General features: G+C 41.2%; 5 protein-coding genes across 6 annotated transcripts; 3 read left to right on the top strand and 2 right to left on the bottom strand.

Annotated features, from left to right (window-relative positions):
• Positions 1–4,276: 4,276 nt before the first annotated feature.
• On the top strand, positions 4,277–7,732 carry LOC116204690 (polyadenylate-binding protein-interacting protein 11-like). Of its 2 annotated transcripts, XM_031536896.1 has the most exons (11): positions 4,277–4,435; positions 4,638–5,104; positions 5,500–5,610; positions 5,747–5,791; positions 5,897–5,969; positions 6,061–6,173; positions 6,301–6,360; positions 6,454–6,501; positions 6,585–6,653; positions 7,117–7,178; positions 7,279–7,732. In XM_031536896.1, the coding sequence occupies exons 2-11, from the start codon at positions 4,697–4,699 to the stop codon at positions 7,334–7,336; spliced, it is 1,047 nt and encodes a 348-aa protein (XP_031392756.1). In that variant the 5' UTR covers positions 4,277–4,435; positions 4,638–4,696; the 3' UTR covers positions 7,337–7,732. The 2 variants fall into 2 exon arrangements, with proteins under 2 accessions (XP_031392756.1, XP_031392755.1); XM_031536895.1 differs by having other exon boundaries at positions 4,292–5,104.
• A 365-nt stretch (positions 7,733–8,097) lies between these two features.
• Positions 8,098–10,242, bottom strand: LOC116204691 (RNA-binding protein 38-like). Its single transcript, XM_031536897.1, has 6 exons — positions 9,697–10,242; positions 9,459–9,594; positions 9,134–9,245; positions 9,003–9,036; positions 8,532–8,772; positions 8,098–8,440 (listed from the first exon to the last, which is right to left on the bottom strand). The coding sequence occupies exons 1-6, from the start codon at positions 9,871–9,873 to the stop codon at positions 8,358–8,360; spliced, it is 783 nt and encodes a 260-aa protein (XP_031392757.1). The 5' UTR covers positions 9,874–10,242; the 3' UTR covers positions 8,098–8,357.
• A 3,797-nt stretch (positions 10,243–14,039) lies between these two features.
• LOC116202924 lies at positions 14,040–14,957 on the top strand. The gene has a single exon (XM_031534561.1). The coding sequence runs from the start codon at positions 14,309–14,311 to the stop codon at positions 14,774–14,776; it is 468 nt and encodes a 155-aa protein (XP_031390421.1). The 5' UTR covers positions 14,040–14,308; the 3' UTR covers positions 14,777–14,957.
• Positions 14,958–19,188: 4,231 nt separating this feature from the next.
• On the top strand, positions 19,189–21,551 carry LOC116206066 (protein IQ-DOMAIN 14-like). Its single transcript, XM_031538806.1, has 5 exons — positions 19,189–19,423; positions 19,503–19,781; positions 20,032–20,223; positions 20,328–20,486; positions 20,751–21,551. Exons 1-5 carry the CDS (start codon positions 19,280–19,282, stop codon positions 21,228–21,230), a joined length of 1,254 nt encoding a protein of 417 aa, XP_031394666.1. The 5' UTR covers positions 19,189–19,279; the 3' UTR covers positions 21,231–21,551.
• A 77-nt stretch (positions 21,552–21,628) lies between these two features.
• Positions 21,629–24,471, bottom strand: LOC116206065 (growth-regulating factor 1). The gene is made up of 4 exons (XM_031538805.1): positions 23,762–24,471; positions 23,466–23,612; positions 22,621–22,990; positions 21,629–22,393 (listed from the first exon to the last, which is right to left on the bottom strand). Exons 1-4 carry the CDS (start codon positions 24,012–24,014, stop codon positions 21,841–21,843), a joined length of 1,323 nt encoding a protein of 440 aa, XP_031394665.1. The 5' UTR covers positions 24,015–24,471; the 3' UTR covers positions 21,629–21,840.

Consider the following 24,471-nt stretch of genomic DNA (forward strand, 5'->3'; position numbering starts at 1 on the left):
GACCCCACCTCCAAGGTTGCCAGCATCATTTGGGGGCGCTAATAACCTCAAAGATGAGTCAGGGTAGTCGCCCATCCTTCAATTTCCTTTTTCTTTTTTTCTTTCTTGGTATTTTATTTTTTGAAAAATAGTTTTTATTTTAAAAACATTAAATCAATTTATGTGTGGTTTTTTGTTATTGGTTTCAAAATTCGCATTAGCGTCCTTCAACAAAAAGAGTAACTAGAGGACTGAAATGGTAAAAATATGAAAAGTTGAGGATAAGAATGACAAAAAAAAAGAAGGACTAAAGTGACAAAAATGTTGCGTTAAGAAACAATTTTTTTTTCTTATTCAAAAGAAAATATTTCACTTCAGTTCGAATACCATGTGAATCATTTGATTATTAAAAACTCAGAGTAACAAAGCAAGTTTTCTACAACTTTATCATCGTTTCTCAATAATTATATGTTTTTCATAGATATATATATATATATAGTCAATTAAAATATATTAGGAAATTTGTGGTAGGCATTACCTATGCAATTCCGAGAGATCAAACATTAAATATTATTTTATTTCTCAACAAGTGTACATTTTGAGGTTTGAATTTGTGTTCTACCAGAAAAATATATTATGAAAAGTTTAATTTTTGCGTTTAATTAGACAGCAACTCGTGCTTATATATTTTTAATATTTGTCCTCTTTTCTCGATAAAGATGGGTGTTTGGAGGTTGTTCGAATAATTCTCATAGATCCCATGAACACCTTGCGAGATCATAGAACATGTAAGTCACCACATAGACTATGCATGTGATGCAATAAAATATATATTCCTATATAAATTTTTGAAGTGATACGAAATTATTTCTTGAGGATTGGAAGTATTCACAGGTAAAACTAAGTATTGAATACTAACTACTAAGGTTCATCAGATAGCAGTAGAAAGGACTAACAACAAAAGCTTGAATTATTCCTCTTGTTAGAACAATAAGAATGGCAGGAACAACTAAAAAAAACATGAATACATTTGGTTTTGTGGTAAAGAGAACTATAAGTAACCATTTCATTCTAAGTTTGAAATCCCTTGAGTTCACATGTCGTGTTAATTTGACCTAATTAACCCGTCACGGGTGTTGCAAGGGCGTTCGAGGACTTACCGGAGCGAACCCCGAACACATATAGCGATTATCATTATTTGTTATTAGGTGATGTTAGGAAGTATCAATAATATAGTAGGAAACAGCACATTTGACTTTTTAACTAAGCAGGTATTTAGACCATTTACCGCGTTAGGATTATAGACTGTGGAAACTTGAAATATTGATTTATCTGTCTTGAAAGACAAAAAGTAAAAAGTAAAAAAGAGAAAGGGCAAGCTTTTCCCTGACGCGAACTACAAAACCACAAACAAAAGGACCCTCCATCGAGGGTCCCACACAAATTCCCCCGAACGACAATGATTGAGAGAAACAACAGGCGGGTGACGTGGCTAATTCTAGGCCGTCGATTTCCGTTCGAGACGATCATAAAATTCTGATAGCATTTTCCTCCTTCGGCATTTTGGGTGGAGCCCATGCGTGGACATAGTCCGCGAAGCACTTTCCGGACCCCGCAATTCAAGGCAGGAAAAGCTATTAAAAAATAAAATCCTATTATTATCCAAAAAGTAATTATTATTATTATTAAAAATTTATTCTAAAATTCCTTTTTTTTCCCTAAAATCAAAATAAAATAAAATAAAAATCTATTAAGAAGAATACCTATCCTCTATAGCATCCCGACAAATTGAAAGATCGGGAAGTAAACTCGGTAAGTCACGTTATATTCCCCATGTTTTATGTTCTTTTAGGATAATATACCTATTAATATTACTTTTCAAATCGGAGTTATTTGCATGAATTCCACTAGAAAAAAAATAAATAATAATAACGAGATTCACAGTAAAAACAACTATTATATGCATCAATTAGCTGGATAAGTCATTTCATATTTTTCAATAATTCGAGTTAAAAAGAAAAAAAGGCATTAGATAGTCAAAGGCATATATCAGATGTTGTGGTAACTTGTAAGCCATGTGTACTTACTCAATAGAGGATTGAATATAGTTGGTATGACTTTCGCATTACCGTAAATTCAAGTTGAGAAATCATAACCGAGGGATATTTTCAAATTTTGAAAACATGCATATCCCTTTAAAACGCAGCCCGATGAATCGGAATTCCATGTCAATCCATATCCATTAGCCGTGCTAATCTTATTCCAATATCGAAGTGTTGGGACCGATTACAAATGTCGACAGGGGAATAACGTTTGCGAAGTGACAGTGCCAAACCTTCTCACGACACCGTTTAGGAGCCCAAAGGGATAACTTTAACAACCCCAATCCGCATCCTGGGCTTGACCCTATCAAATAATTTTACAAATAGAATAAAATTTCAATAAAAAGCAATTGATGACCTTTAAAGATTTTTCTGATTCCCATGTTTTTTTTTTATTCCTTCTCAACTACTCAGGTGGACCCTTTATTAATCCATACCAAAAATGGATACCGGAAAAAATGTCCAATTGGAAATTACAAGAACGAAACAAACGGTTTATCCATCGGGCAAACAATGGAGGATAATAAAAAAAATATCATGGGAGATCGGATACAATTGTAGTTCGCTATCTTGCAATTTGCGATCGTGATTTATTTTTATTTTTCTTTAGAAGGGAACCGGACAATGATAGCTTTCATATTTCATTTTTATTATTATTGAATTTTCTTTTATATAATTCGTGTTCACGAAGTGTTAATGCTAAAATGTAGGTGACAAAACGATGAAGAATTTTAATATATATGATTGTCGAAGTTAGATTCTTATAAGTTCGACTTTTGCTTATCCTAAATGTCAGTACCAGCATCCTGCAGTATTTACAAGAGCTGAATGGTGCGGGCAATGTATAGTATTGGTAATGGGAGTCCGACATGAGAGTTAAGCAGATATGGTGGAAAAATGAGAGGGCAATGAGTCATAGGAACTGTTTGTTTTACTTTCTTCTGTTCTTAATGGACATGATGAAACTTGTAAAATGTCAATGGCACCGCATTTCTACCCATGAATTATGGTTTAGTTTGGTTGTAATTACGGGGATTTTTTATCCTTGTCACTGTAGTTTTTTGCTCGGAATATATTTGAGAAAAAATTAAAACCATGAGATAAATTTGAGAAAAAATTAAAACCATGAGATAAGTTTAGGTTCACTTACGTTTCATTGACAGACAAATTAACGTCGTGTTAGATTTAGAATAAGACGTAACTCATTGATATTTTTAGATAATTTTTAAATGATGAGATATATTTGAAAAAAAATAAAATTATGGGATATGTGAGTAAAAACCCCATAAAAATAATGTAATTTGAAGGATAAAATTTTTGGGATTTTAGAAAAATTACACTGACCGCCAACTTACATATATATATATATATATATACACACACACACATACTAGGATATGTGATCATCTGCGCTGCAGCATGAGGATTTTAATTGGTGTCAATATATAGAGTGGATTAATATTTCTATACATGCGCATATCTATTAAAGGCTTTAATCAAATTAATGAGTGTTAATAATACTCATAGAAGGGAGCAAAATAGCGATAAAGCAAAAAAGAAGTATGTGAAATCTCCCATTTATAGTAAATAATTAATTGCACACTATCTCTTGAAGCATTTAATGTGATGCCAATAATAAAAATGTGATTGCTAGAGAGAGGGAGAAAGATAATAGAAGGTATTGAATTTTTTTAAAAAAGGAAAAGTTAGAGATATTCACATATAGTTTTTTTAAAAATTTTATGAATAGAAGAAAGTCATATATAATCGGACAAGTGGAAGAGATAAGTATTTTAGATAACGATGCGTTTAAAATAGAATATTTCCCGATAAGAATTTATAACAAATTACTCATTGAGGAGCGATATAATACGAAAAGAAAATTTAGTTATCACCGGATTAACTTCCATACCAACGGCCACGAGCACTCAAAATCTTTCCTATTGAAAACGTCGAGAAATTCATAATATGACCTAACTGAAAAAAAAATGAAAATATAAAAAATTTTAAAGCAAAGAATATCAAGATATAGATACTATAATATATTTAAGAAAAGAAAAAGAAAAGAAATTTTTATTTGCATAATAAATACATGAATATAGATAAAATATTCTACATTTGATCAATGTCAATAGTAATTAATTAAAAAGAAAAAAGAAAAAGAGAAAGAGTAGTACGCAAAAGAAATCAGCAGATGCAGAGAGAAGGGTCCAAAAGGGAGAACACCGAAACGGACTGCCCGAAGGGTCGCCTATCTCATCTTCTTCTCTTTCCTTCCCTTCCCCTCTCTCATTTCTCTCTCTAACGATCGCCATTGACACAGGCTCGAGCGCACCTCCTATAAAAGCTCAACAGTTGAGTCTCTTTCACCCTTCTCTCGCTGTTCATCTCGTCCACTTGGGGCACTCCTCCCTTCTCTGCATAATCACTCACAACAACAACCCTGCTTCGCATGCTGATGCAATAATACGTGTTCCTTGTTTCTGGGTCTAATCGGATTCATCACTCTTACATCCGCACCGAGCAAAGATCGTCTCTCACACTGCTCTCTTGCAGAGGAGGAATCCGATTTCCTTGTGCCCATTTCGGGAAGGGTTTGCTCAGTCCCTCTCTCCATGGCGGTTGCTGAGAGCGCTGGAGTGAAGATCGGCCCCCAGCCCCAGAACTCGGCCGCATCCGTGCAGTCCCAGGACCTCAACGGGCCCGTCGGTGACTCCCCCAACGGCTCCCAGTCTCCGACCGGCGATCGCCCGCGGGACATCAGCCCCAAGCCCTCAGTCAAGGCTGATCGCCCGGTGGCGGGGACTCTGGTCGGGTACCGGAACGGGTCCAAGGGGCTGAGTGACATGAGGGAACTGGTGGATATTCTGTCAAAACTGAATCCCATGGCCGAGGAATTCGTGCCGCCATCGGTTGCTCATAACCATGTCGGGTTTAATCTAGTGAATGGTGGATTTGGGTATCCCAGCAATTTTGTACTGCAGCCTGATGCCCCCATTGCTAATGGATACAACGGCAGAAGGGTAAAGCACGCTCTCAAGAACATTCCTCATTTCTCATTTCTACTGATTCCTCTGCTAATGTCGTTTTGTTTTGTGGAGCTTCTTGTCCCATGATGTTTGTTAATGTTTCCGACAATTTGACGATATCCATGTTACTTATTTCGGGGTTGTAGATTTATCCTGTGCTTGTCTCAGGAATAGTGTGGTTTAAGGGCTAGGGTTGGGGGGGGGGGGGGGGGGACACTTTTCAAATTAAGTGATCGCTTTGCCGAAGTATATAGATATTCACAGCACATAGATAGAATTGATCGATGGTGCACATCAATGAAATTTATTTTTTTCTAGTATAAAGTTTCTGTTCATATAGTTTATGTATGTCATCATGGGGCACAATTTTGAACGTCTGTCTTTCTCAGAAGAAGAATGGGTATAATCAGAGCAAGAGGAGGGTGAATAGTAGGACTAGCATGGCTCAGCGTGAAGAGGTCATCAGGAGGACTGTCTATGTATCTGATATTGATCAACCGGTAAACTTCATACCTCCCTTTGTGGTTTTCTGCTGTTTTAGGCTGTCTTTAACTGCACTTGTTATGGGTATTTTCATTGTCGCCGATTAGATTCTCACTTCTGGATTATAATATTGGGTTTCGTGTTCTCATTTAGGTTACTGAGGAGCAACTCGCAGCTCTCTTCAATAGTTGTGGACAGGTACTAATATTTGTGCTTCATCATTCACAATGTACCATTACCTCTTGATTATTCTGCCGGAGCTGTGAACATTTTACAGTATTGATTCTGGCTTTCTATGTGAAGGTTGTTGATTGTCGTGTTTGTGGTGATCCCAACTCCTGTCTCCGCTTTGCTTTCATTGAGTTCACTGATGAAGGTATACATTGAATCAAATATGTTTTTGCCAGTTAATGGTGTACTGTTCTATTTTTTGGTGATGTTGATGTTATAACAATATTTGCTTCCAGAGGGTGCAAGGGTCGCTCTGAATCTCTCAGGAACTGTGCTGGGATTCTACCCGATTAGAGTTCTACCTTCCAAGACTGCAATTGCCCCTGTTAACCCAACCTTTTTGCCAAGGGTGAGAAAACTGTACTCCCTGTGCTACTCCCTCCCACTTGGTAGCACATTTTGTAGAACTGCCATGTATGGTTACTTTGTTTAAAGTCCTACAACTGACTAGATGTTGAATTTGATTATGGTTTCAGTCAGATGATGAACGGGAGATGTGCTCAAGAACAGTTTACTGTACCAACATTGACAAGAAGGTTCTCATGGCATTTCTTCATATGATAATACATAAGCATTTTGATCAGTGGAACTCCTTGTTTACTTTGTTTCTATGGTTGATGTGAAAACAGGTTACTCAAGCAGAGGTAAAGCTGTTCTTTGAAACACTTTGTGGTGAGGTATGTATGTAATCCTTGAAAAGTTTGAACTTCATAAATTCTCGGTTGCATTTCTATAATAAATAACGTATTGCCTACAACAGGTCCATCGCTTGAGGCTTCTTGGTGACTATCAACATTCAACTCGGATTGCTTTTGTTGAGTTCATTATGGTAATAAATGCTTGATCTTTGCTCTTGGAATTTCTTGTCTTATATTTTCCTCTTTTGCCTTGAGCTGAATACAAGTTCTCTTGTTTTATACTCAGATTGGTGCTCGTATACTATATATTACCTGGAATAAGTATATGCTTTCATTGAGGCGTCTCTCTTATTTGCCAGATCAAAAATGCTGTCCTATAATCTGAATTTACGGAGCAAAGATGTGGTTCATTTTATTGTTTTCTCCGAAAGGGGAAAAGCTTTAGCCATCTTAGATGTTGTTTCTGTTCTCTATGGGAAATGTTTGCAAGTTCTAGACCATTTTGATACTCTATGTGGTGTTAATTGCTTCTTGTCCTTTTCGTAGAACAAGTTATCGATCCCTCTGGACTTTGCTTATGCCTTTACTGGCTTGATCTTTTGTTGTTGTGTGTTTTTTGATGGACCTTAACTGACGGACTCGTCTTCCTCCCAGGCTGATAGTGCAATTGCTGCTCTTAACTGCAGTGGTGTTGTTCTGGGATCTCTGCCCATAAGGTTGGTTCTCTTGAAATTTTATACCTTAAACCCCATCATCTTTCTCTTCTATCGTGCTCATATATGTGGTTCTTTTCTCTAATTTGAACCAAATTTGCAGGGTAAGCCCTTCGAAGACTCCAGTTAGGCCCCGCCTTCCCCGGTCTCCTGGGAACTAAATTATGTTTCACGCTCTATCCCCCCTTGCGTGCACTTGGATGCAATTCTCACCAGCAAAAGGCATCTTAAACCACAGACATGCATTAGTTCATAGACTTGAACTGCTCGTGGCATGGTGTGTTCGTATCTGATTTTGTCCGTACAAAGAGTATGTTTCAAACAGCCGGATGAGTCATATATCTCTGTTTGCTGAGTTTATAGGGAGAGTTGGACAGGATCGTTCGAGGGTATGAATGACATTTCTAATTTATGTTTCGAGTCGAACATGGTGAGTATGCTAGGGCTTAATAGTACAGTTCTCATGATTCTGATGATGGTTGGAGTTCTTTCTTGAACACCTTTTCGGATCCCTTGATCTTGTTATTGCAATGCATATAATTCTCATTCGCGCTCGATTAACTTATCATGTTGAAAGCCTCTTTAGCTTCAATATCAGCACAAGCAAGCGATGGTATCTGCAGAAAGACATGGTTGACCTGCTCTATTTTCTGAGATAATCGTGGAGTAGGTTTGCACTCGACCTTACTGGATCAGGTTCATCACAACCTATAGAACCTTACAAGATTGTGGTGATATTATGTCCGTTCCCAGACCTAAGGTTGAAGCATGGTCCATGTGAACATACCCGGCACCACTTCTGTCAAACCCTATGATCTTACCATTTGTTTTCTAATAGACCGAACTGAAATATGGAATATGCCCATTCGGGATATCGCGGAAACATGACCAATCCAAAGGTGTGGAGTCGGGAGGCACGAAATGAACCTAACGAATTTTTTTTTTCTTTTTTGCTATATCTTATCTGTACGCTAAAGAGTAAGAAAGTCTAAAATTGACCTTTTCTTTTTTGTGGAAAAGAATTGGGAAAATAAAATTAATTAAATTAAAGAAAATAAAAAGAAGGCCTAGGCCTAAGGATGTTCGAAGCCAAAAGAATTTAATAAGTCACTCATGCTTGTACAAATCTGTCTCTCGTCTTCTGTCCTCTCCTTGTCACATACACTGTCATCTTCTGTTTCTTCAAGCGGATGATTTTTGCTCGGTAACGTTACCGGTAGCTCCAGGCCCCACCACCGTCATGTTTGCCACCGGCATTGGCCGGGCTGCGTTGCACCGTCACGAGATTGTTCTTGAGATCCCACAGTGGAATCAAGAGAAATTAAACGGAATGAAGCAATTGCGGGGCTACTATACCTGTCGCAACGGGCAATGGTGAAGTCGAGCTTGGGATTGATGAGAATCCCACAGCATTCCGGAATTGCTGCGAGATGACCGGGTACTGAGCCAACTTCGGGTACTGTGTGTGCCCCGTGTGGGCATAGTATGGATAGTAGATCAGGTAGAACCCGTGGGACCCTGATCCGGATCCCGAACCTGCAGAAGCATAGTATGATGGAAGCTGCTGATGATGCGCACCATAGACATTGTAGTAACCCTGCCAAAGAGAGGAGTTCGTCGTAGATAAAATGAAACTTTTGAACGGATGTTCCTAGCGAAGGGTGCATGTCGCTACATTGTTTTGCTGCTATTTTTCTATCGTTTCTTATCCATGATATGTGATCGGATGAGAATTCCCCTACTTTTCCATAGCCTAATGCTCTTGAAATCGAATTCACTAATCGAAATTTACAAACTTATGAAGGAGAGAGGGATAGACTGACTGACCATAGGGAAGAAGTCCTGAGAGTAGCCAGGGTACCTGAAGGTGGTTGAAGTGGGACAGAGCTCTTAATATTTGTTAGTCACTTAACATAATATGTGATGTAATAATATTGATTTAGCTTATGGTTTTTTACCCGTAGGAGTAGGGATATGAACTGTGGGGCATGGTTTGGTGGAAGTATGTTGAATGGCCATGAAAGCTTGATGACGATGTTGCCGGTTTCTGCAGGAACCTCTCCATTCCTCCTACGTCATTTTTTGAAGCCGAGCATGAGAAAGAAGGGCTTGGATCGTCATTTTCGATTCAGATGAAGTGGTCCGAAGCAGCAAAATCTAGGAATAGAATGTGAGCAGAAAGGGGAGTTCCCAGATCCGGCACCCGACCATTTGGACTTGGCAATGGTTTAGAGACGGACCGGAAGTTATGGAAGGAAAAAAGAAGAAGCAGAGAATTCATACCACCCAGAGAGGTGGCGGTTGGTCTGTTCTTCTGAGCACCTAGGGATGCGAGGTTGCAGTTAGCTCTCCTTCCGTCGATCACCGGGCATGGATTCTCGCAGGCTCTCCTTGCAGATTCCGGGTCTCGAAAAGTCACCTGGAAGACAATCAGGAGACGTCCATAAGAACCTTCAGGCATTGAGCTCGAACAACAGATGCAACGAATCCAGCAGTCATCAGCGGTATGAACTCAACATACGAATCCGTATCCTTTGGATTTCCCGGTGTTCTTGTCGGAGATCACCACGGCCTCGAGGATCTCCCCGAACTGCTCGAAGTAACACCTCATGGTGTCCCTCCGAGTCTCCCAGGCCAATCCCCCAACGAAGATCTTCGTGAAAGTCGTGTCCCCCAGCCCATCATTTCGATCCACCATGTTGGTCCCGAGGGTGACCGCAGAGGTTCTGGCAAAGCTCCAAGAAATCAAGGAACCCGAAGATCGAAGAGAGCCGTTTGAGAAATCAACAGCAGCCGAGAAGAACAGAGCACTGCTATGATGGTCAATGAGTGTGCAGCTGCTTGTTCTTCTTCGTCTTCTTTCTTTCTTTCTTTCTTTCTTTCTTTCTTTCTTCTTTGCCTTCCCTTTATAGCAGAAACTCAACAGTCGTGTCTTCTCAGATTCCCCCAACGAAGATACCCTCAACGAGAAAGATGGGGAGGGAATTAAGGCTGTGAGGCTTATGGAAACTGTTAAATTAGATGGGGAGGGGACTCAGTGGTGGAGATGGAAAAGGGAGGAAACACACACAAAAGAAAAGAGGAGGAAAGATTATATGGAAAGTAAGTCTTTATTATTATTATTATTTTATATATATGGAAAAAAATCAGAAGAGACCATAATTATAATAAATACATATAAAAGAAAGAAATAATCCTCAAGGGTTTGCACCAAGAAAGTATTCGATGCACCTCGCCTTCGTCTCACCGTGAACCGGCAAGATTGGACATCTGTCGATGGTATTAAACTATCTACACGTATTTGGCAGAGCAATCAACGACGGTCGTTATTGGTTTTGATATTTAAAATTTTGCCGATATTACTATTCATAAATCTCTCCACACAGTGATTATGTGATACAGCATGCGACTACGTACATTGTTATGTTCTGTGATACTGCAGTTCGGTACTAAATTCAAAAATCATAAAGGACTGTATATCGATGAAGGCTGGCAACTAATCGCTGCTGATTTTGATATAGTAATACATACCCTTTTTATCCCGTGATAAATATGCAATACAACATGCCTGCCCACAAACATTGTCATGCTTTATAGCCCTACCGATCAATGCTGGACTTAGACCCGACAAGAGACGGTATATGCAGTTGCCGATGATCCGTGTATAGCTCTACAATGTGATACGCGTTAAGAAGGTATTGACTCACTCTTCGTACGGGGTATAAGGCGACCGGAGAAAATATAATAGCCCCGACTTCAATGTGTCTTGACGTCGAAACTTCCTACTTTTAACGGGTCCAAAAGAAATACTTGCCCCCGCTGTATTCAACTGCCCCCTTCCATTTGTTTATGCCTATATTCTCTTTCACTACCATTGGTGTCGCCTATGTTGTGAGCATGATTTCGATTATTTTAATGTCGTATGATGTTATATTATTTATTTCTATATTTTCTATGATGTGTATAATACAATAAATTATATTGTTCCACTTAGCAATGTTGAATTGCGCATACATCATTCCATCCCAACTTTTCCCTTGTGTTCACTAAAGGAGAGACCTATCCACATGAGTGCCCAACGTGCGTCCGTCAAAAAATCATATCTTCCCATGCCTTTTCCTTTCCATGTCATTCGGAAAATTCCCGAGCTCTCACAAATGGTTATAAATATTTTATCTTCGTGGTTTTCATTCAACTCTCCTGATTCGAAAAATCTATATATAGCCGATGAGTTCAATAAACACAAACTAATTGACGTAAATGTCAGTGTACGTCCTTCTATTCTGCGACTGCAAACTAAAAAAATTCATTTCAATAAGCAAATCTTTTCAGTGGAACACTTTCTCTGATTCATAATAGATATCCCAATAGCATCACTACGATAAACTAGTGGTCGATTGTCGACTGCAATCTATATACTAAAGAACGTGATAACTTATTATTTTCAAATCAAACTATATGGGAATTCATTCCGCATAATTTCTCTTCAACCACCCCATCAATAATTTGCTTCGAATTAGTAAAAACAGTATAAGTGAATTGTCCCTAGGCTTGATAATAATTAGATTAAATTAAATTAATTAGAAAAACTGGAAAAGGCTGCATCATAATGTCGGAAAGCGATAAAGCACAACGGCTATCTATGGCCGTTATGATACACGCTTGGTCAAACGTTGACTCTTGAGCACCCGCGTACAGCAGCCGAGGGATCCAATCCTGTTGTCTCGGGGACTGTCGTGGGGACCACACCTCCAGCTGTCCGTACATTAGCGGGCATGCTCGTGTCGTTTCTCAGAAGAAATTACTATATTAATAATCATTTCCAAAAATTCAAAATAAATAAAATAATATCCAACTCAAAAATAGGTGAGCCTGGAGGCCCTGGACAATTTGGGCCGTACGTGTGATGTAAAATTGGGCCACAGCCACTACGAAAGCCCATATTGAACAGACGTTGGTCATGATCTCATCAAAAAAATTGTATGATTTATCGGTTTTTTTTTTGGGGGGGAGAAGAAAATATGATTCCATTGTATGCATGATACTCTGGAGCAGTTTCTTAGATACAGGGAAGAGAATTTGATAGAAAAACATCCTGAGTTTTCTTATCTTAAATCTTATTTAAGAAAGATAAATAATAAGCTGTTTGAATCAATACATGCTAGTAATAACATTATTTTATTATGGGAAACGAGGAGTAAGTGAATTATATGTGGGGGTTGGGGGGTTCTAAAATTGCATCATGTTTACGCAAAGGCAGACTCCAAACTTTTCCTTAAAGAAGGAAAAAAGTAAGTAAAATAAGTCCAAGAGAGGTCAGAATGGAAATTTTTTTTTAAATGAATGTTTCCGGGTTTAATTCGATTAATTTTATATTTCACGTAAACACCTTACAAGTCCATGAGATAGATCAATCCGATCATAGGTTGTGTATGTGATTCAATAATGAGTATTTTCCTATATAACTTTCGAGGTGATTTGAACATGAAACTTAAAAATCATATTTTTTTTATAACCAAATCAATAAAAAATCAAACGACACTTGTGGCCAATATTGTGAGCGTGCGCGTTAGGCCCTATGGCTATGGATACGTTATCGATTGGAGAGAACGTGTGGGAGAGTCAACTATTATGCTTTATGTAAGTTAAAAAAATATAACTGGTCCTTTTTTTTTTTAGGGAAAAAATTAGGAAATTTTGGTCGTGTGAAATTATCTTTCTCTTTTTTGCTTTATTAATGATGGTGACTTGCCAGTTTAGTGGATGTCCAACAAACCTAAGGACCCTTTAACCTAATCTATTGTCACGGTAGATGATCTCGCGTGCTCCGGGAGGAGACAAGTGGTCATATGATGTCAGACTCGACATCTCGATAGCTAGTAAAAATGGAGAATCTAAATCCTATGTTAAGTACATATATAAGTTTCCCTAGTGGTTCAATTCTGGTCCCAAGCTTCTTGATCGACTTAACTGATTCCATAAAATCCCAGAACACACGAACGTACGAACTGTTATTCTACTTCCTAGTAAGTGTCCATATACATGGGACGGCAAGATTCATCGATATCATGGGATTGGGAAGGGAAGTGACCCAAACAAGCAGTGGTTGCAACTGTTGTGTTGGGTCTATAATTGGATGACTTCACTAGCTAAGACCATGATATAAAATATCATATATCACAAATACACATGGGTGTTTTTCTTTTCTTTCTGAGATATATAATTACGAGATATTTTCAATTTATTAATTGAGACTAATCTATATTTAAGTATCGATTTGATCATAATTATGAGATTCTTTTAAAGGGTTTTAAATTTCTACGCTACGTAATATCAAATTTGTCCATAAGGAGTGCAATTTTTCATTTGCATTACATTTCATATTAAAAAAATACAAAACGTGCATTGCTATTTGGGCGGTCTAATGGCAAAGATATTTTGTGCACTACTACATGGGTCGACCATAAAATATCAGAAATTTCTTCATGTCCTTTTGTTGAGATGCACAAAAATAAAGTGGTTTGTGCTTGGGATGGGCCAAATGATCTTTAAGGTATGAATACTTCTGCTCCACATTTGCCTATTCTAAAAAGTTCATATAAGTTGAAATGGAAAGTGCGTCTAATTGATGTTGACCTCCACAAATCGAGTAGAACTATATAATACAAATATGTAGGGAGATCACAAAATATATACGAAAAATTATCTTGCTCTTTTAAAGAATCGTTTTTTATATTTATGTTTCGCTAGATTAATTTTTTGTGATGTAAATGTTATTACAAAAAGTTAATCCGACGAATTTAAATCACAAAAAAGAATTCCTTAAAGAGATCGGACAAGGTCCCAAGACTGCCGACTCGCCTCCTTATATCTATGTTTTTCTATATAAGTAAATGCCAATTTGCCTCCTTCCACTAGCCGACTTCTCTTTGCATGCGTATTGAAGAAATCCCCTTCTTTTTCTTCCCCCAGCTAAAGAGAATTTTGTTTCTGCTCACCGCCTCTATCCTTTAAAAAGTCCAAGTTCCTCTCTCCATTCGAATCTCAAGTTAGTATGATATGCTCGGTTGGTCTCACTTCGAAGTTCAGTTGACGCAGTAGTTCGTGTTCTAGTCGATCTAAGAGCGGAAGAGATGGGAATCGTTTTGTCTCTTGGCGGGGCTGGCTCGAGGTGTTGCATGGGAATTGCCATGAAGAAGCGCCCGAAAGTCCTGCAGATCGTGAAGCCCGACTGTAAGATATTGGAGTACAGCAGCCCGATCCTTGTCAGGGATGTTCCAATGAGCATTGCGGCCTCAGGTATTGGAATAGGGAAGGGAAGTTCACAGCATCTGCCTCCTGACTATGAGCTGCAGATCGGAGAGGTCTACTACGTCTTGCCCCCTCGGAGGCCTCCTGATGGGACCGAACCGGAACCTGCAAGGAGGATCAAGGTGGTTATAACGAAGCAGCAACTTCAGCTTTTACTGGCTCGACAGGTATCAGTGCAGGAATTGATGGCGGGTCTCGATAACAAGAAGACTCTGTACCGTGGAGCTGAAGATGGTTTGGCCCTGGCTTGGAGGCCCAACCTTGAAACCATAGTGGAAGGAGTCGACTAGGGTTGGATTATGTTGTACCGGAGAATAGAATACATGCGAAAATCAAGGAAGAGTAGCTGCATGTTACATGTCAAATTGTAATATCCTTAGAAAAAGCTCGATCATTTCCTTCCGGTAGACAGAACATGTGTAGAATATCCTGCAATGCAGTGCTAATACCAGCGATAGTTTCTAGCTTCCATTGATTTGATTGTTCGTAGTGCAATTCAATTTCATTGGAAAACATAGTATATGAACAAAACTGAGAAGGGCCTTTCATTGTCATCGTCGGCCACATTGTGTTGGGCAGCTTGTGCTATGGTCTTACAGAATTGATCCCGTTGCTCATCTCTGTCTTCACCTCATCCTTCCCCCAGTCAAATCCGAAGCTCCAAGCTTGTCTCATAGATCTCTGCTCCCGTCATCCTCCTCCTTTTCCGTGTTGTTCCCTGATGACAAGCCCATCATCCTCAAGAGGAACCTTCACTGTTCAAAGCCTCCCTTCACACTGGCCTAAGCATGTCGAACCTCAACCTGATCTCATGCTATGTTCCCCGGGCACTGATGGCCCAAATCGTCATGTCCACATCGACATTGCCCCGAAAATTTGGAGCACTATTCTTGGTTTCTTATTGGGCTGTAACGTAGTGGACTACATTTGTTAGCTGAGCTCTGCTTCCAATGCGAAGTAAAAAATAAGCTTCTGTCTGGGATTAGTGGTCCCTGATTCCCTTCCCTACTTCATGCCATTATGCATCGATTGTCACGTAAAATGCTTTTGATTCAACTCCGGTAGAGTAGGTCGACCAGAAAACTGCTCATTCCTAGAGTAAGTGGGTGGTTGCGTCATGTGCCCCGATATCCTGGCAAGAAACTAGGAATTAATTTGGCACTCGTCTTCCACCATGTCCCAGGAACAATCGACCATAGGAAAAGGGCAAGTTCCCTTGTCAGGATGTAGCAGAAAGTAGCATATAATATCATCCACAGTTTATCAGTCGACAAAACCTAGTCCTAGCTACTGGATGTTAACGGATTAGGTTAACCAATTCCATACAAGAATTTATCATTACTCTTTTGTTTCTCCTAATAATCCACAATTGCCGGGCATTAGTATCCATTACATTCTAAGACGACGTTTGCGTTCCATTGAAACGAAGATAAAGACGACTCAGCCTCGGGTGGGAGGTGGTCCATCCCTGGTTGGGATCCGTTTCTGTTCTACCATAAGGAAAGATGGCATGCGAAAAACCAATTACTAGTGATCGAGTCATTCTATTAATTTGATTCATACTGTATTACAAGCTAATTGGAATCAAACACGACTGCGGAAAATATAGTATATGTACAACAAAACTAAGAAGGGCCGTCGCATTCATTGGACCTCCACATTGATGACATAGCGCTCTGCTTTGGCCTTAGGAATGGAGGCGTAGAGGACCCAGGCTAGTCTCGTAGATCTCTTCTTCCTGCCTTCGTCCTCCTTCCTCTCGCTGTCTTCCTCCGATGATGACAAGACCGTCGTCCACTACAGAGACCTTCACGTCCTCCTTTGACAGCCCGGGCACGTGAAACCTCATCCTGAGCTCACGCTTGTCCTTGTCTACATCCCAAGGGCACACAGTGTGCCCCAAACCATCACGTCGTCCTCGAACATCCGGCCCATTACCTCGAGCATTTGGAGGGATCTGAAAGAACGAGAATATTACATGCCGATGTCATCGTGTTGAGAACACAATCAATTTAAATGCGTACGTGTTTCCATCATTTGGCAATTGAAGTCAAATGTCGGGTTATCGGGCTTCCGAGTCTACACGATCGACAGGACCTTTCCTATTTCCCTTTTCTCTCTGGCCGTGTCTTAAGCACAACGGTTTTTGTGAGAGATAATTTCCATTAAGGAGGGAAATTGGATGAAGGATAAAGTGTCTCTAACGATGGGATTTGAGTTTAGAGACTTAACACGTGTATTATATATAACGTGCGACCTAGAGACCATAACTCCTCAATTGCGTTTAAGCATTCGAGGTTAGTCTAATACCTAATACCCATCATGGAACTAAAAAACACTTACGGTATCTGCATATTAAATCTCACTCTACTAAGATGTTCATAGCTCCATAATTTTTAAAAACTTGATCGATACTTAATCAGGCCAATTAATAGTATAGCGCATACATGACCAACTAATATGCACATGTTAGACCGTATTATCGAACAAAGTTCAACATCGTCCTGACCAGGGCGACCGGGCCCAGTACGCCTGCAATGTAATGGGCCAAATTCATCACGCGGAAGGAGGCGATAGCATCATCTGTATGTTCGCCCAATTTCCTGGCAGCTGGCCTGAAACCTTTTAACATGTTTCCGACCATGTCCCAGGAAAAGGGGACCATTAAAAAAGGGTATCTCCCAAGCCAGGATGTAGGAGAACCGGAGATATGTCCTTAATAATTTTAATTTATCTAGGAAAAACTCTTTAGGCAAGCCCAAGCCAGAATGTCTCGAAACTCCTTGTTTCGTATGGTAAACGAACTATTCCGTAAACCCAGCACTTACCAGAAGGCAGCACGGGCTCGAGGGCGAACCTCCAAGGCTGCCGTCTTTCTACGGCTGTCCCCCGACTTGCATCGGTGGCTTGCACATCCACAGCATTATCTCCACGACCGTCTCCATTGGTCTGGGCTCTTGTGACTGAACCATGGGACTGGAAGCCAATCGAGAGAGGTTTATGTTGCATACGGATCGGCTTCTCTAAATCTAGAGAACTAGTGGCCCCGTGGGAAGATATCGTCCCAGGAACTAGTTTGCCAGGTGCAGTTTATGAAGCTGATGGAAATGTCCATGACAGTACTGAAGTCATAGGAAATCTGTACTATCAAACACTGGAGGAGGCTCGTTTGAGACGAGATATTAGTATGTCAGCAAGTTTTAATTAGCAGCCAAATTAAAAGGCCTGGCGGTGGAATTGAAGGCTAACAGGCACGGAGAGGGCAGAGTCATTTTTTTATTTGAGACAGAAATTCCATGGAGATAATGACATCTGTCTCTGCACGCATTAATTCCAATATTATAATATAATATAATATTACATGAGAATATAATATCACCATTCATTGTGTATTTTTGAATTTGCGGGGTTACATAATTTTATAATCCGAACCAATTAAATTTTGATTTTGAAGATAAACCATGTTTCTTGTGTGAAATTATCCTTTTTCCTACTTTGACATTCATTGTCTTGTGTGAATCGGTCCCAGGACTCCCAACTGATCAGAAACCCCTATTTTAATGGTATGTTCGGGGTTTCAAGAAAAGAGTATTGTTCAGTAACACGTGTTCTAAACCGATAATTAAGAGATTCTGGATTGATTCTTATCAAGGAATTATCAGCTTCGCATTTTCTTTTCTAAGGCCATGATCTGTGTTTGTACTCAATTTTTTTGAAAATTTTTATTATTATATGTTCCTAAGGCTGTTCTTTTGAATTTTCCGATGTGTTTTGAGAAAGGGAGACTGACTGAACTCTGAACCGAAGCCAAAGAGAATCCAAAGGCTCTTTTGACCGGTCATGGGGAAATGCTATTCCATACTTGATGGTTCTGCAGCCTCTGTGTGTTCAGATCGGATACAGCATTCCTACATACAGAACAGAAAGCATCCCTACGGAACAGACAGCATCCTAGGAGGCTACCCCTGGTGGTCCTATGATATGGGCCTCAGCCTATTGGTCAGGATTAATTTCTGCTCGGACTTCGACTTGGCCCGGCCACAGGGTGCTTTTGGCCCTTAAAAGGAGCATCATTTATTCGTCCTGTAGTTCTAAGGGACTCGGCTCAGCTCCTCCGGTCAGATTATTATTTCTTCCGGCCAGTGGCCACAGATAAAAGCAAAGCAAAAGCAATCCCTCTGCTTCTCCTCTTTTCAGCTTTATTTATGGCTGAAAGAAAAGAAAGACCAAAAGAGATGCTAATTAGGATTCATTTCGGAAAAGCTTTGAGTGAGGATTTTCGACTTTGTTGAAATGCCATCGACCTTGATGAGCGAGTCGTGTTACCAGTCCTGCCAGTCCCATTACCGGAACGAATTGGTATGCACAGTTCGAGAACCAGATCATTTAAACATACCCGATGAACAAAGGCAGCATGTACTAACTGCATTTAATTGTTGGACTAATACTGCTCATTGCCTGCGACTCCCCGACACAGACACTCAATTGTTCTGGACACTGTTCACTCTATGCACACACCCTTCAGTATCCCTAAGACATTTAATAAAACTTCTTACACGAAATTAGGATGCAGAGTTCTGTTCCCAGATTAATGGATTGTCGGGGAGTATGCACAAAGTTGCCAAGAACATTCATATGATTTTGTTCCTCAGTTATTCCTTCTAAAAGAAAAGAAAAGAAAAGACGAGTCTTCCCTAAATAACTCAAACACCGAGAGAATCTAATCATCTATTTTACATATAAAAGCAAAGCTTCGGGAACATTTTCTCACAGCGTCTCTCTTTGGGTCAGTCATGGGGAAGACCGGGGGAAGCTCCATCCCCGGTTCATGGTTCACCGCACTGAAACGTGCCTTGATCTCTCCAACTAAACAGAACCCGAAAAGGATCACGAGGGGACGAGACAATCTCGATCCCGAAGAAGAACGACAAGACAAGGTATGCTTAAGCTGAAGATCCCGACGTTCCGGGTTCCGCCGGAAGTTATTTCTTATAAGGTTTGGGGTTGTCTTTGCAGGGTAGAGGGAAGAGGAGGTGGGCGTTCCTGAAGGAAGCCACGAATCAGGAACCGGCAGCCTGTCAGGAGAGAACCATAAGGACCAGGGCGGAAGCCATGGCGAAAGCCGGTTCTGATGCCATTGTGATGGCAATAGCGACCACTGCAGCTGCTGAGGCTGCGGTTGCAACTGCAAAAGCAGCTCTGGAAGCGCTTCCGCTCGCCTGCGGGCGACCCTCCCCATCCATGCTGGAGCACCGCTCCGCCATCATCATTCAAGCAGTCTTTAGAGGATACCTGGTAAAAACTTAATACTGCCGATTTCTGCATATTTAGCTGAGAAGGCTGATTTATTATTATTATTATTATTATTATTATTATTATTTTCCGGTAGGAGAGAAGGCTGATTTTAGTATCTATACTTTAATTCTCGTGAGAGAAAAGAACAGAGAGCGAACAGCTTATAATCCGAATTTTGTGAAAACGACATATGAAACGTTAACTTTCGAGCCGGGCATCATTAGCTTACGGCCGTGGGAGCATTTTGCAGGCAAGGAAGGCTCTGAGGGCACTGAAAGGACTGGTGTGTCTGCAAGCACTAATAAGAGGTCACAATGTTCGGAAAAGAGCAGAGATGACTCTCCGGTGCATCCAGGCATTGGTCCGTGTACAGGCCCAGGCGTGTGATCAGCGCAGGAACCGGCTCAATGACGAGGATAAAGTAAAATCAGTTCTTTCTCAGGTTTGCCAACTTTTCATGCTCTGGCTGATATATATTAAGCATGAATGTTTTTAGCCAGCACGATTTTCCGTTGTTTTAGCCTCCAGAAATTTTCCAAATTGCAGTCCTCAGATTACCTGAGGAGCTCGATTCCGGAATACTGGAATGGTGAGGCACGAGAAGAGGAACTATGTGAAAAGGAGATAAAAGCCATATGTTCAGATAAGAGAAAAGAAGCTGCTCTTGAGCAGGAAATCTCCCTTGCTTCTGCTTTCTCTCGGCAGGTAAATTGTAGTTTCCACCATTTTCCAAGTTAGCCTCAACTATGCATCGGATGTCGCGGGTCGTGCTGATCTCAAATATCTTTCTCCAAATCATGGAATTGGAGACTAAGTCCTATCAAGAAATTTACAGCCTGAGAGTGTGGTCGAGGCGCAGTTTTTACTTTGGCTTTTACTTTCGTTTTTCCTACTTTCGACTTTGTTTCTGGTACTGTTATAAACTCGAGGTTTTACCCTAATACTTCTTGTCGTTGTGTCTATATTAAGGTATGGCGTAGGGATGAGGATTCAGCTGACCAGTGGCTGGCAAGGAAGTTGAGGGACAGCCCAAGAAGGACCTCCTTTGACCAGAGGGACCCCATTAAGACCATTGAGATTGACACCTGCGGGCCTTACTCAGCCTCTGATGATCCAATCCTACTGTTAAAAAGGATGCCCCAGCAAGCCAATTCGTCCAGCCTGAGGTGCCCAAGGAACCGTCTCGAGGTGCCTAGTGCCCCAATGCCCAGTTATATGTGTGCAACCGAGTCTGCCAGGGCTCGACTCCGATCGCAGAGCGCCCCCAGGCAGAGGGCTTCAACTCCCGAGAGGGAGAGGACGTTACCATCAAGGAAACAACTGTCTTTCCCGGCTCCCGAACAGTGCGGGCACACCAATTACCCCTCTAATCAGGATCTTAAGAAGAGCATGGGCAATAAGGCAATTCCAGGACGCTCTCTAGGGGATGTTTGGGCACCTCGTTACTGAACGCGGTATAGCAGAAATTTCGGGGTTTAAAATTTGAACATGGGCAAATCAATCGACCCTCTTACAGCAAATGGTCCCAAGTCACTCCTGACCATGAAAAGCTCAGCTTTAGGTCCTATCATGGAAGATTTTCTGCCAGAGTTTTGGTAGTTTGTTTATGTCCCAGCACATGTTCGGTAGCAACTGTCTCCACATACTTGTCTTCTGTCCGATATTATGGCGTAGAGAAACGCATGTACCGTGTAACAGCACAATCACATGTTTCTTCCTCGCTCTTTTAGGTTAGTTCAAGAATTGCAGGTCGGCCATAACAGAATTTGAGAATCGAGATATTAACCTAAACCCTTTCCACATGGTTGTGAACAATGAATGAGATGAGGGCACAACAGTTGAAGAGATATAACACCAAGGAGCACTTTCCATTCAAAAGATATTTTCAGACAAGAAAGAGGGCCCCAGCCAGTGTGCTGAGGAAAGACGAGAAACTTACTAGACAACAAAATGTTACAACAACTAAAGGCCCGACTGAAATAAATGCCGCGAACTCGGATGCTAGTCCCCAAAATTAAATTAAGCGTAGTAAATACAATAGCTTCTAATGATGCAAAGCTTAGTTTGGATTGAACCAATTCACATTGATCTCCGATCTCCCCATTGAACTCCCGGGTGTTGGACTACTCCCTCCGCTGCTATCAGAAATAGAGGTCATCTTCCTCTGCAGAACCGCCGAGGGTGAAGAGATCAACGGGCTTCCAGAGTTCAGAGATGACGGGCTAGACACAGAGTTGATAGTGGGTCGGAAGACCTCGCCCAGTGGGCCCCCTGGTGCAGAAGAGATCCATGAGCTCGATTTCACATCACCAGCTTGGACCCAGTGGGAGACTCCCAAGCCCATGTGGATGTGACCCATCTCCTCAGAAAGGGAGAGCTTCTCATCATGTGGTGAAACGGAGCAGCTCTTCTTAGAGTTGGTGTCGGACCAGGCATCGATGAACCCTCTAGGAGTGGAGCTCTGTGGTTCTGCTACAGAGATGACATCCGAGTTGCCGAGAGGGAAGAGATATTCATTGAACTGATTTGATTTGGTGGAGGTGTAATTAGAATTGAGGTTGAGAGTCTCCTCTGCTATGTGGGATTCTCGTATCATCAGCCACTCCAAGCCCCTTTAACATGAAATAAAAAGACTGAATATCAATACAAAGTATCTGTCTTCTTCGAGATTAATTGCCCAAGATGAAATACCTAATGTCGAATCACTATATTCCTAGCAATGTAACTGACAAATACCAATCCACTCAAGTACACAAAGACATTCCTGCTGGGATCAAGATCATTAATGAAAGCATGGCTATGAACAGAAATAATCAGGGGCGTCAATAGTTTCGCTCACCTGGCCTCCTGGCTGTGAGGCACTGAAACAGGCTCAAGTCCTCCATTTCCGCGCAGAAACATCTGAGGAGCTTGGTTGTTGTGGTAGTGCTGAGATGGAGTCGCATTGTTGCCGGCAGCAGCAGGAGAAGAAGATGGAAGAGGAGCGTTGCTGCCATGGCAATGGCGGGTCTTCTTGTTGGGAGAGGCAGAGACTTCCACAGGCTTTCTTGAACGGGGGCGGCCCCTGTTTAAGTGTCGTTCGCAGTACTTCTGGTCTGGCGCCGCGGCCCGTGAGCACCTCCACTTCTTACCGTCGGTCCTCCTGCACCTTCCCGGCTCCGGATCTCCTCCGGCGTTCCCAAACCTGAGACTGTAGCTTCCTCCCGCTACTGCCACACACAAAGTCACCAATCAACAAGAGTGCCAAAGAAGAACGAACAAATGATTGAGATGGACATGGTTCTTTTCCCCTCGCCCGGCTTATTTCTCTACAAAACCGAAGCATTCAAAGCCGAAAATACACGAACCATAGCAGCACTTGAACTCCTCTTTTTTTTTTCTTTCTTCTTTTTTTTTCCCCCGTAACAATGGAAGTTCTCGGCGAAAGGGTATTATTAACACCGAAGAAACACAGCAGTTAATTAGCATTTTATATGGGGGCAACTGGAAAGCAAACACATCCTGATTCCATATATTCCAGACATGAATGTCCCAACAGCTTCAACAAATACAGAAAACATCGAGAATAACTTCCTATTTCTTACCAAACAGAAAGCTCCCATTTCAAATCAAAGGGGGCAGAAGTGAAAAAAGAAAGAAACAAACTGATGAAGGGAGAGATTGTCAAGATTTTATTTTACTTACAGGAGGAGGAGTAGTGAGAGTCAGGGACGGATGACAGAGGGAACAAGAGATCAGGGGGCACAGGGGCAGAGGCCACCATGTACTTGTAGATCATTGCTTGCCTCTCCAGCTCCCTCCACTGCGCCTGTGTAAATGGGTATCCCATCCCTGCACACGCCCCAGCCAACATAAAAGGAAAGAAAGAAAAAATAAAATCGATCCTTTTCTTTTTATTTTTGTGTGCAGATTTTGACCTGAAAATGAAATGAAAGGAAAGGCATTTCATCAGCAAAGTCGGCTCATTTATGTACACATGCCTGAGGAGGAAGACGCGGAGGGGATGAAGCTCTCAAAAGGATCGTGATGATGACGGTGGTGGTGGTGTGGAGCTCTCCTGTCTCCTCCTCCAAGTAGTCCAAGTCTACCATTAACGACAGCAGCACCGCTGCTGCTACTGAAGAATCTGCCGTTGGTTCCAGCGGGGACAACATCCCCATCACCACCGTACTTCGATGATGATGATGGTGGCGATGTGAACGGACGGTGGTGATTGTCATGATGGACCATCATTGTCTCTCTCTACTCTCTGCCCTCTTTCGGAAAGACCCAGCTCCGGGAACAGTTCTCCCCTTCTGTCTATGCCAAGGAAAACTGATTATTATTATTAATATTTACGCAAACCCTGAAAGCTCCAAGAACTGCGAATACTGCTGTTGGATCTGAGGAAAACGAAGAACAACCCTATCTCCTCTCCTCTCCTCTCCTCTCTAAAAGAACAAGACAGGTCGCAATCTCACAGCTTTTTTCTTTTTAAAATCCCTTGAAGGGTTCTTTCTTGCCTGTGGAGGAGGGATGGAGGAGATGTGTATGCTTATGAACAAGTTGATATATATATATATATATATATGTGTATGAATATGTCCCCTTATGCGACTTTATGAGACCGACCGAGGACCCCATGTCTTATTCTACTTCTTCCTCTTCCCTTTCTCTCCCTATGCATATAGACGCAGAGTTGGACTGTTTT

The sequence above is a fragment of the Punica granatum genome, chromosome 4, assembly GCF_007655135.1.
Source record: "Punica granatum isolate Tunisia-2019 chromosome 4, ASM765513v2, whole genome shotgun sequence".
Classification (NCBI taxonomy): Eukaryota; Viridiplantae; Streptophyta; class Magnoliopsida; order Myrtales; family Lythraceae; genus Punica; species Punica granatum.

Coding starts and splice junctions, on each gene's coding strand:
- LOC116204690 (XM_031536896.1), top strand. CDS start 4,697: ATGGCGGTTGCTGAGAGCGCTGGAGTGAAGATCGGCCCCCAGCCCCAG. Junction 6,174..6,300: donor ACCCAACCTTTTTGCCAAGG/GTGAGAAAACTG, acceptor TTATGGTTTCAG/TCAGATGATGAACGGGAGAT. Junction 6,654..7,116: donor CTTTTGTTGAGTTCATTATG/GTAATAAATGCT, acceptor TCTTCCTCCCAG/GCTGATAGTGCAATTGCTGC.
- LOC116204691 (XM_031536897.1), bottom strand. CDS start 9,873: ATGGTGGATCGAAATGATGGGCTGGGGGACACGACTTTCACGAAGATC. Junction 8,773..9,002: donor CTCAGGACTTCTTCCCTATG/GTCAGTCAGTCT, acceptor TCTCTTTGGCAG/GGTTACTACAATGTCTATGG. Junction 8,441..8,531: donor ACCATTGCCCGTTGCGACAG/GTATAGTAGCCC, acceptor GGTGCAACGCAG/CCCGGCCAATGCCGGTGGCA.
- LOC116202924 (XM_031534561.1), top strand. CDS start 14,309: ATGGGAATCGTTTTGTCTCTTGGCGGGGCTGGCTCGAGGTGTTGCATG.
- LOC116206066 (XM_031538806.1), top strand. CDS start 19,280: ATGGGGAAGACCGGGGGAAGCTCCATCCCCGGTTCATGGTTCACCGCA. Junction 19,424..19,502: donor AAGAAGAACGACAAGACAAG/GTATGCTTAAGC, acceptor TTGTCTTTGCAG/GGTAGAGGGAAGAGGAGGTG. Junction 20,224..20,327: donor TAAAATCAGTTCTTTCTCAG/GTTTGCCAACTT, acceptor TCCAAATTGCAG/TCCTCAGATTACCTGAGGAG.
- LOC116206065 (XM_031538805.1), bottom strand. CDS start 24,014: ATGATGGTCCATCATGACAATCACCACCGTCCGTTCACATCGCCACCA. Junction 23,613..23,761: donor CTCCGCGTCTTCCTCCTCAG/GCATGTGTACAT, acceptor GGGCGTGTGCAG/GGATGGGATACCCATTTACA. Junction 22,394..22,620: donor CCTCACAGCCAGGAGGCCAG/GTGAGCGAAACT, acceptor TTCATGTTAAAG/GGGCTTGGAGTGGCTGATGA.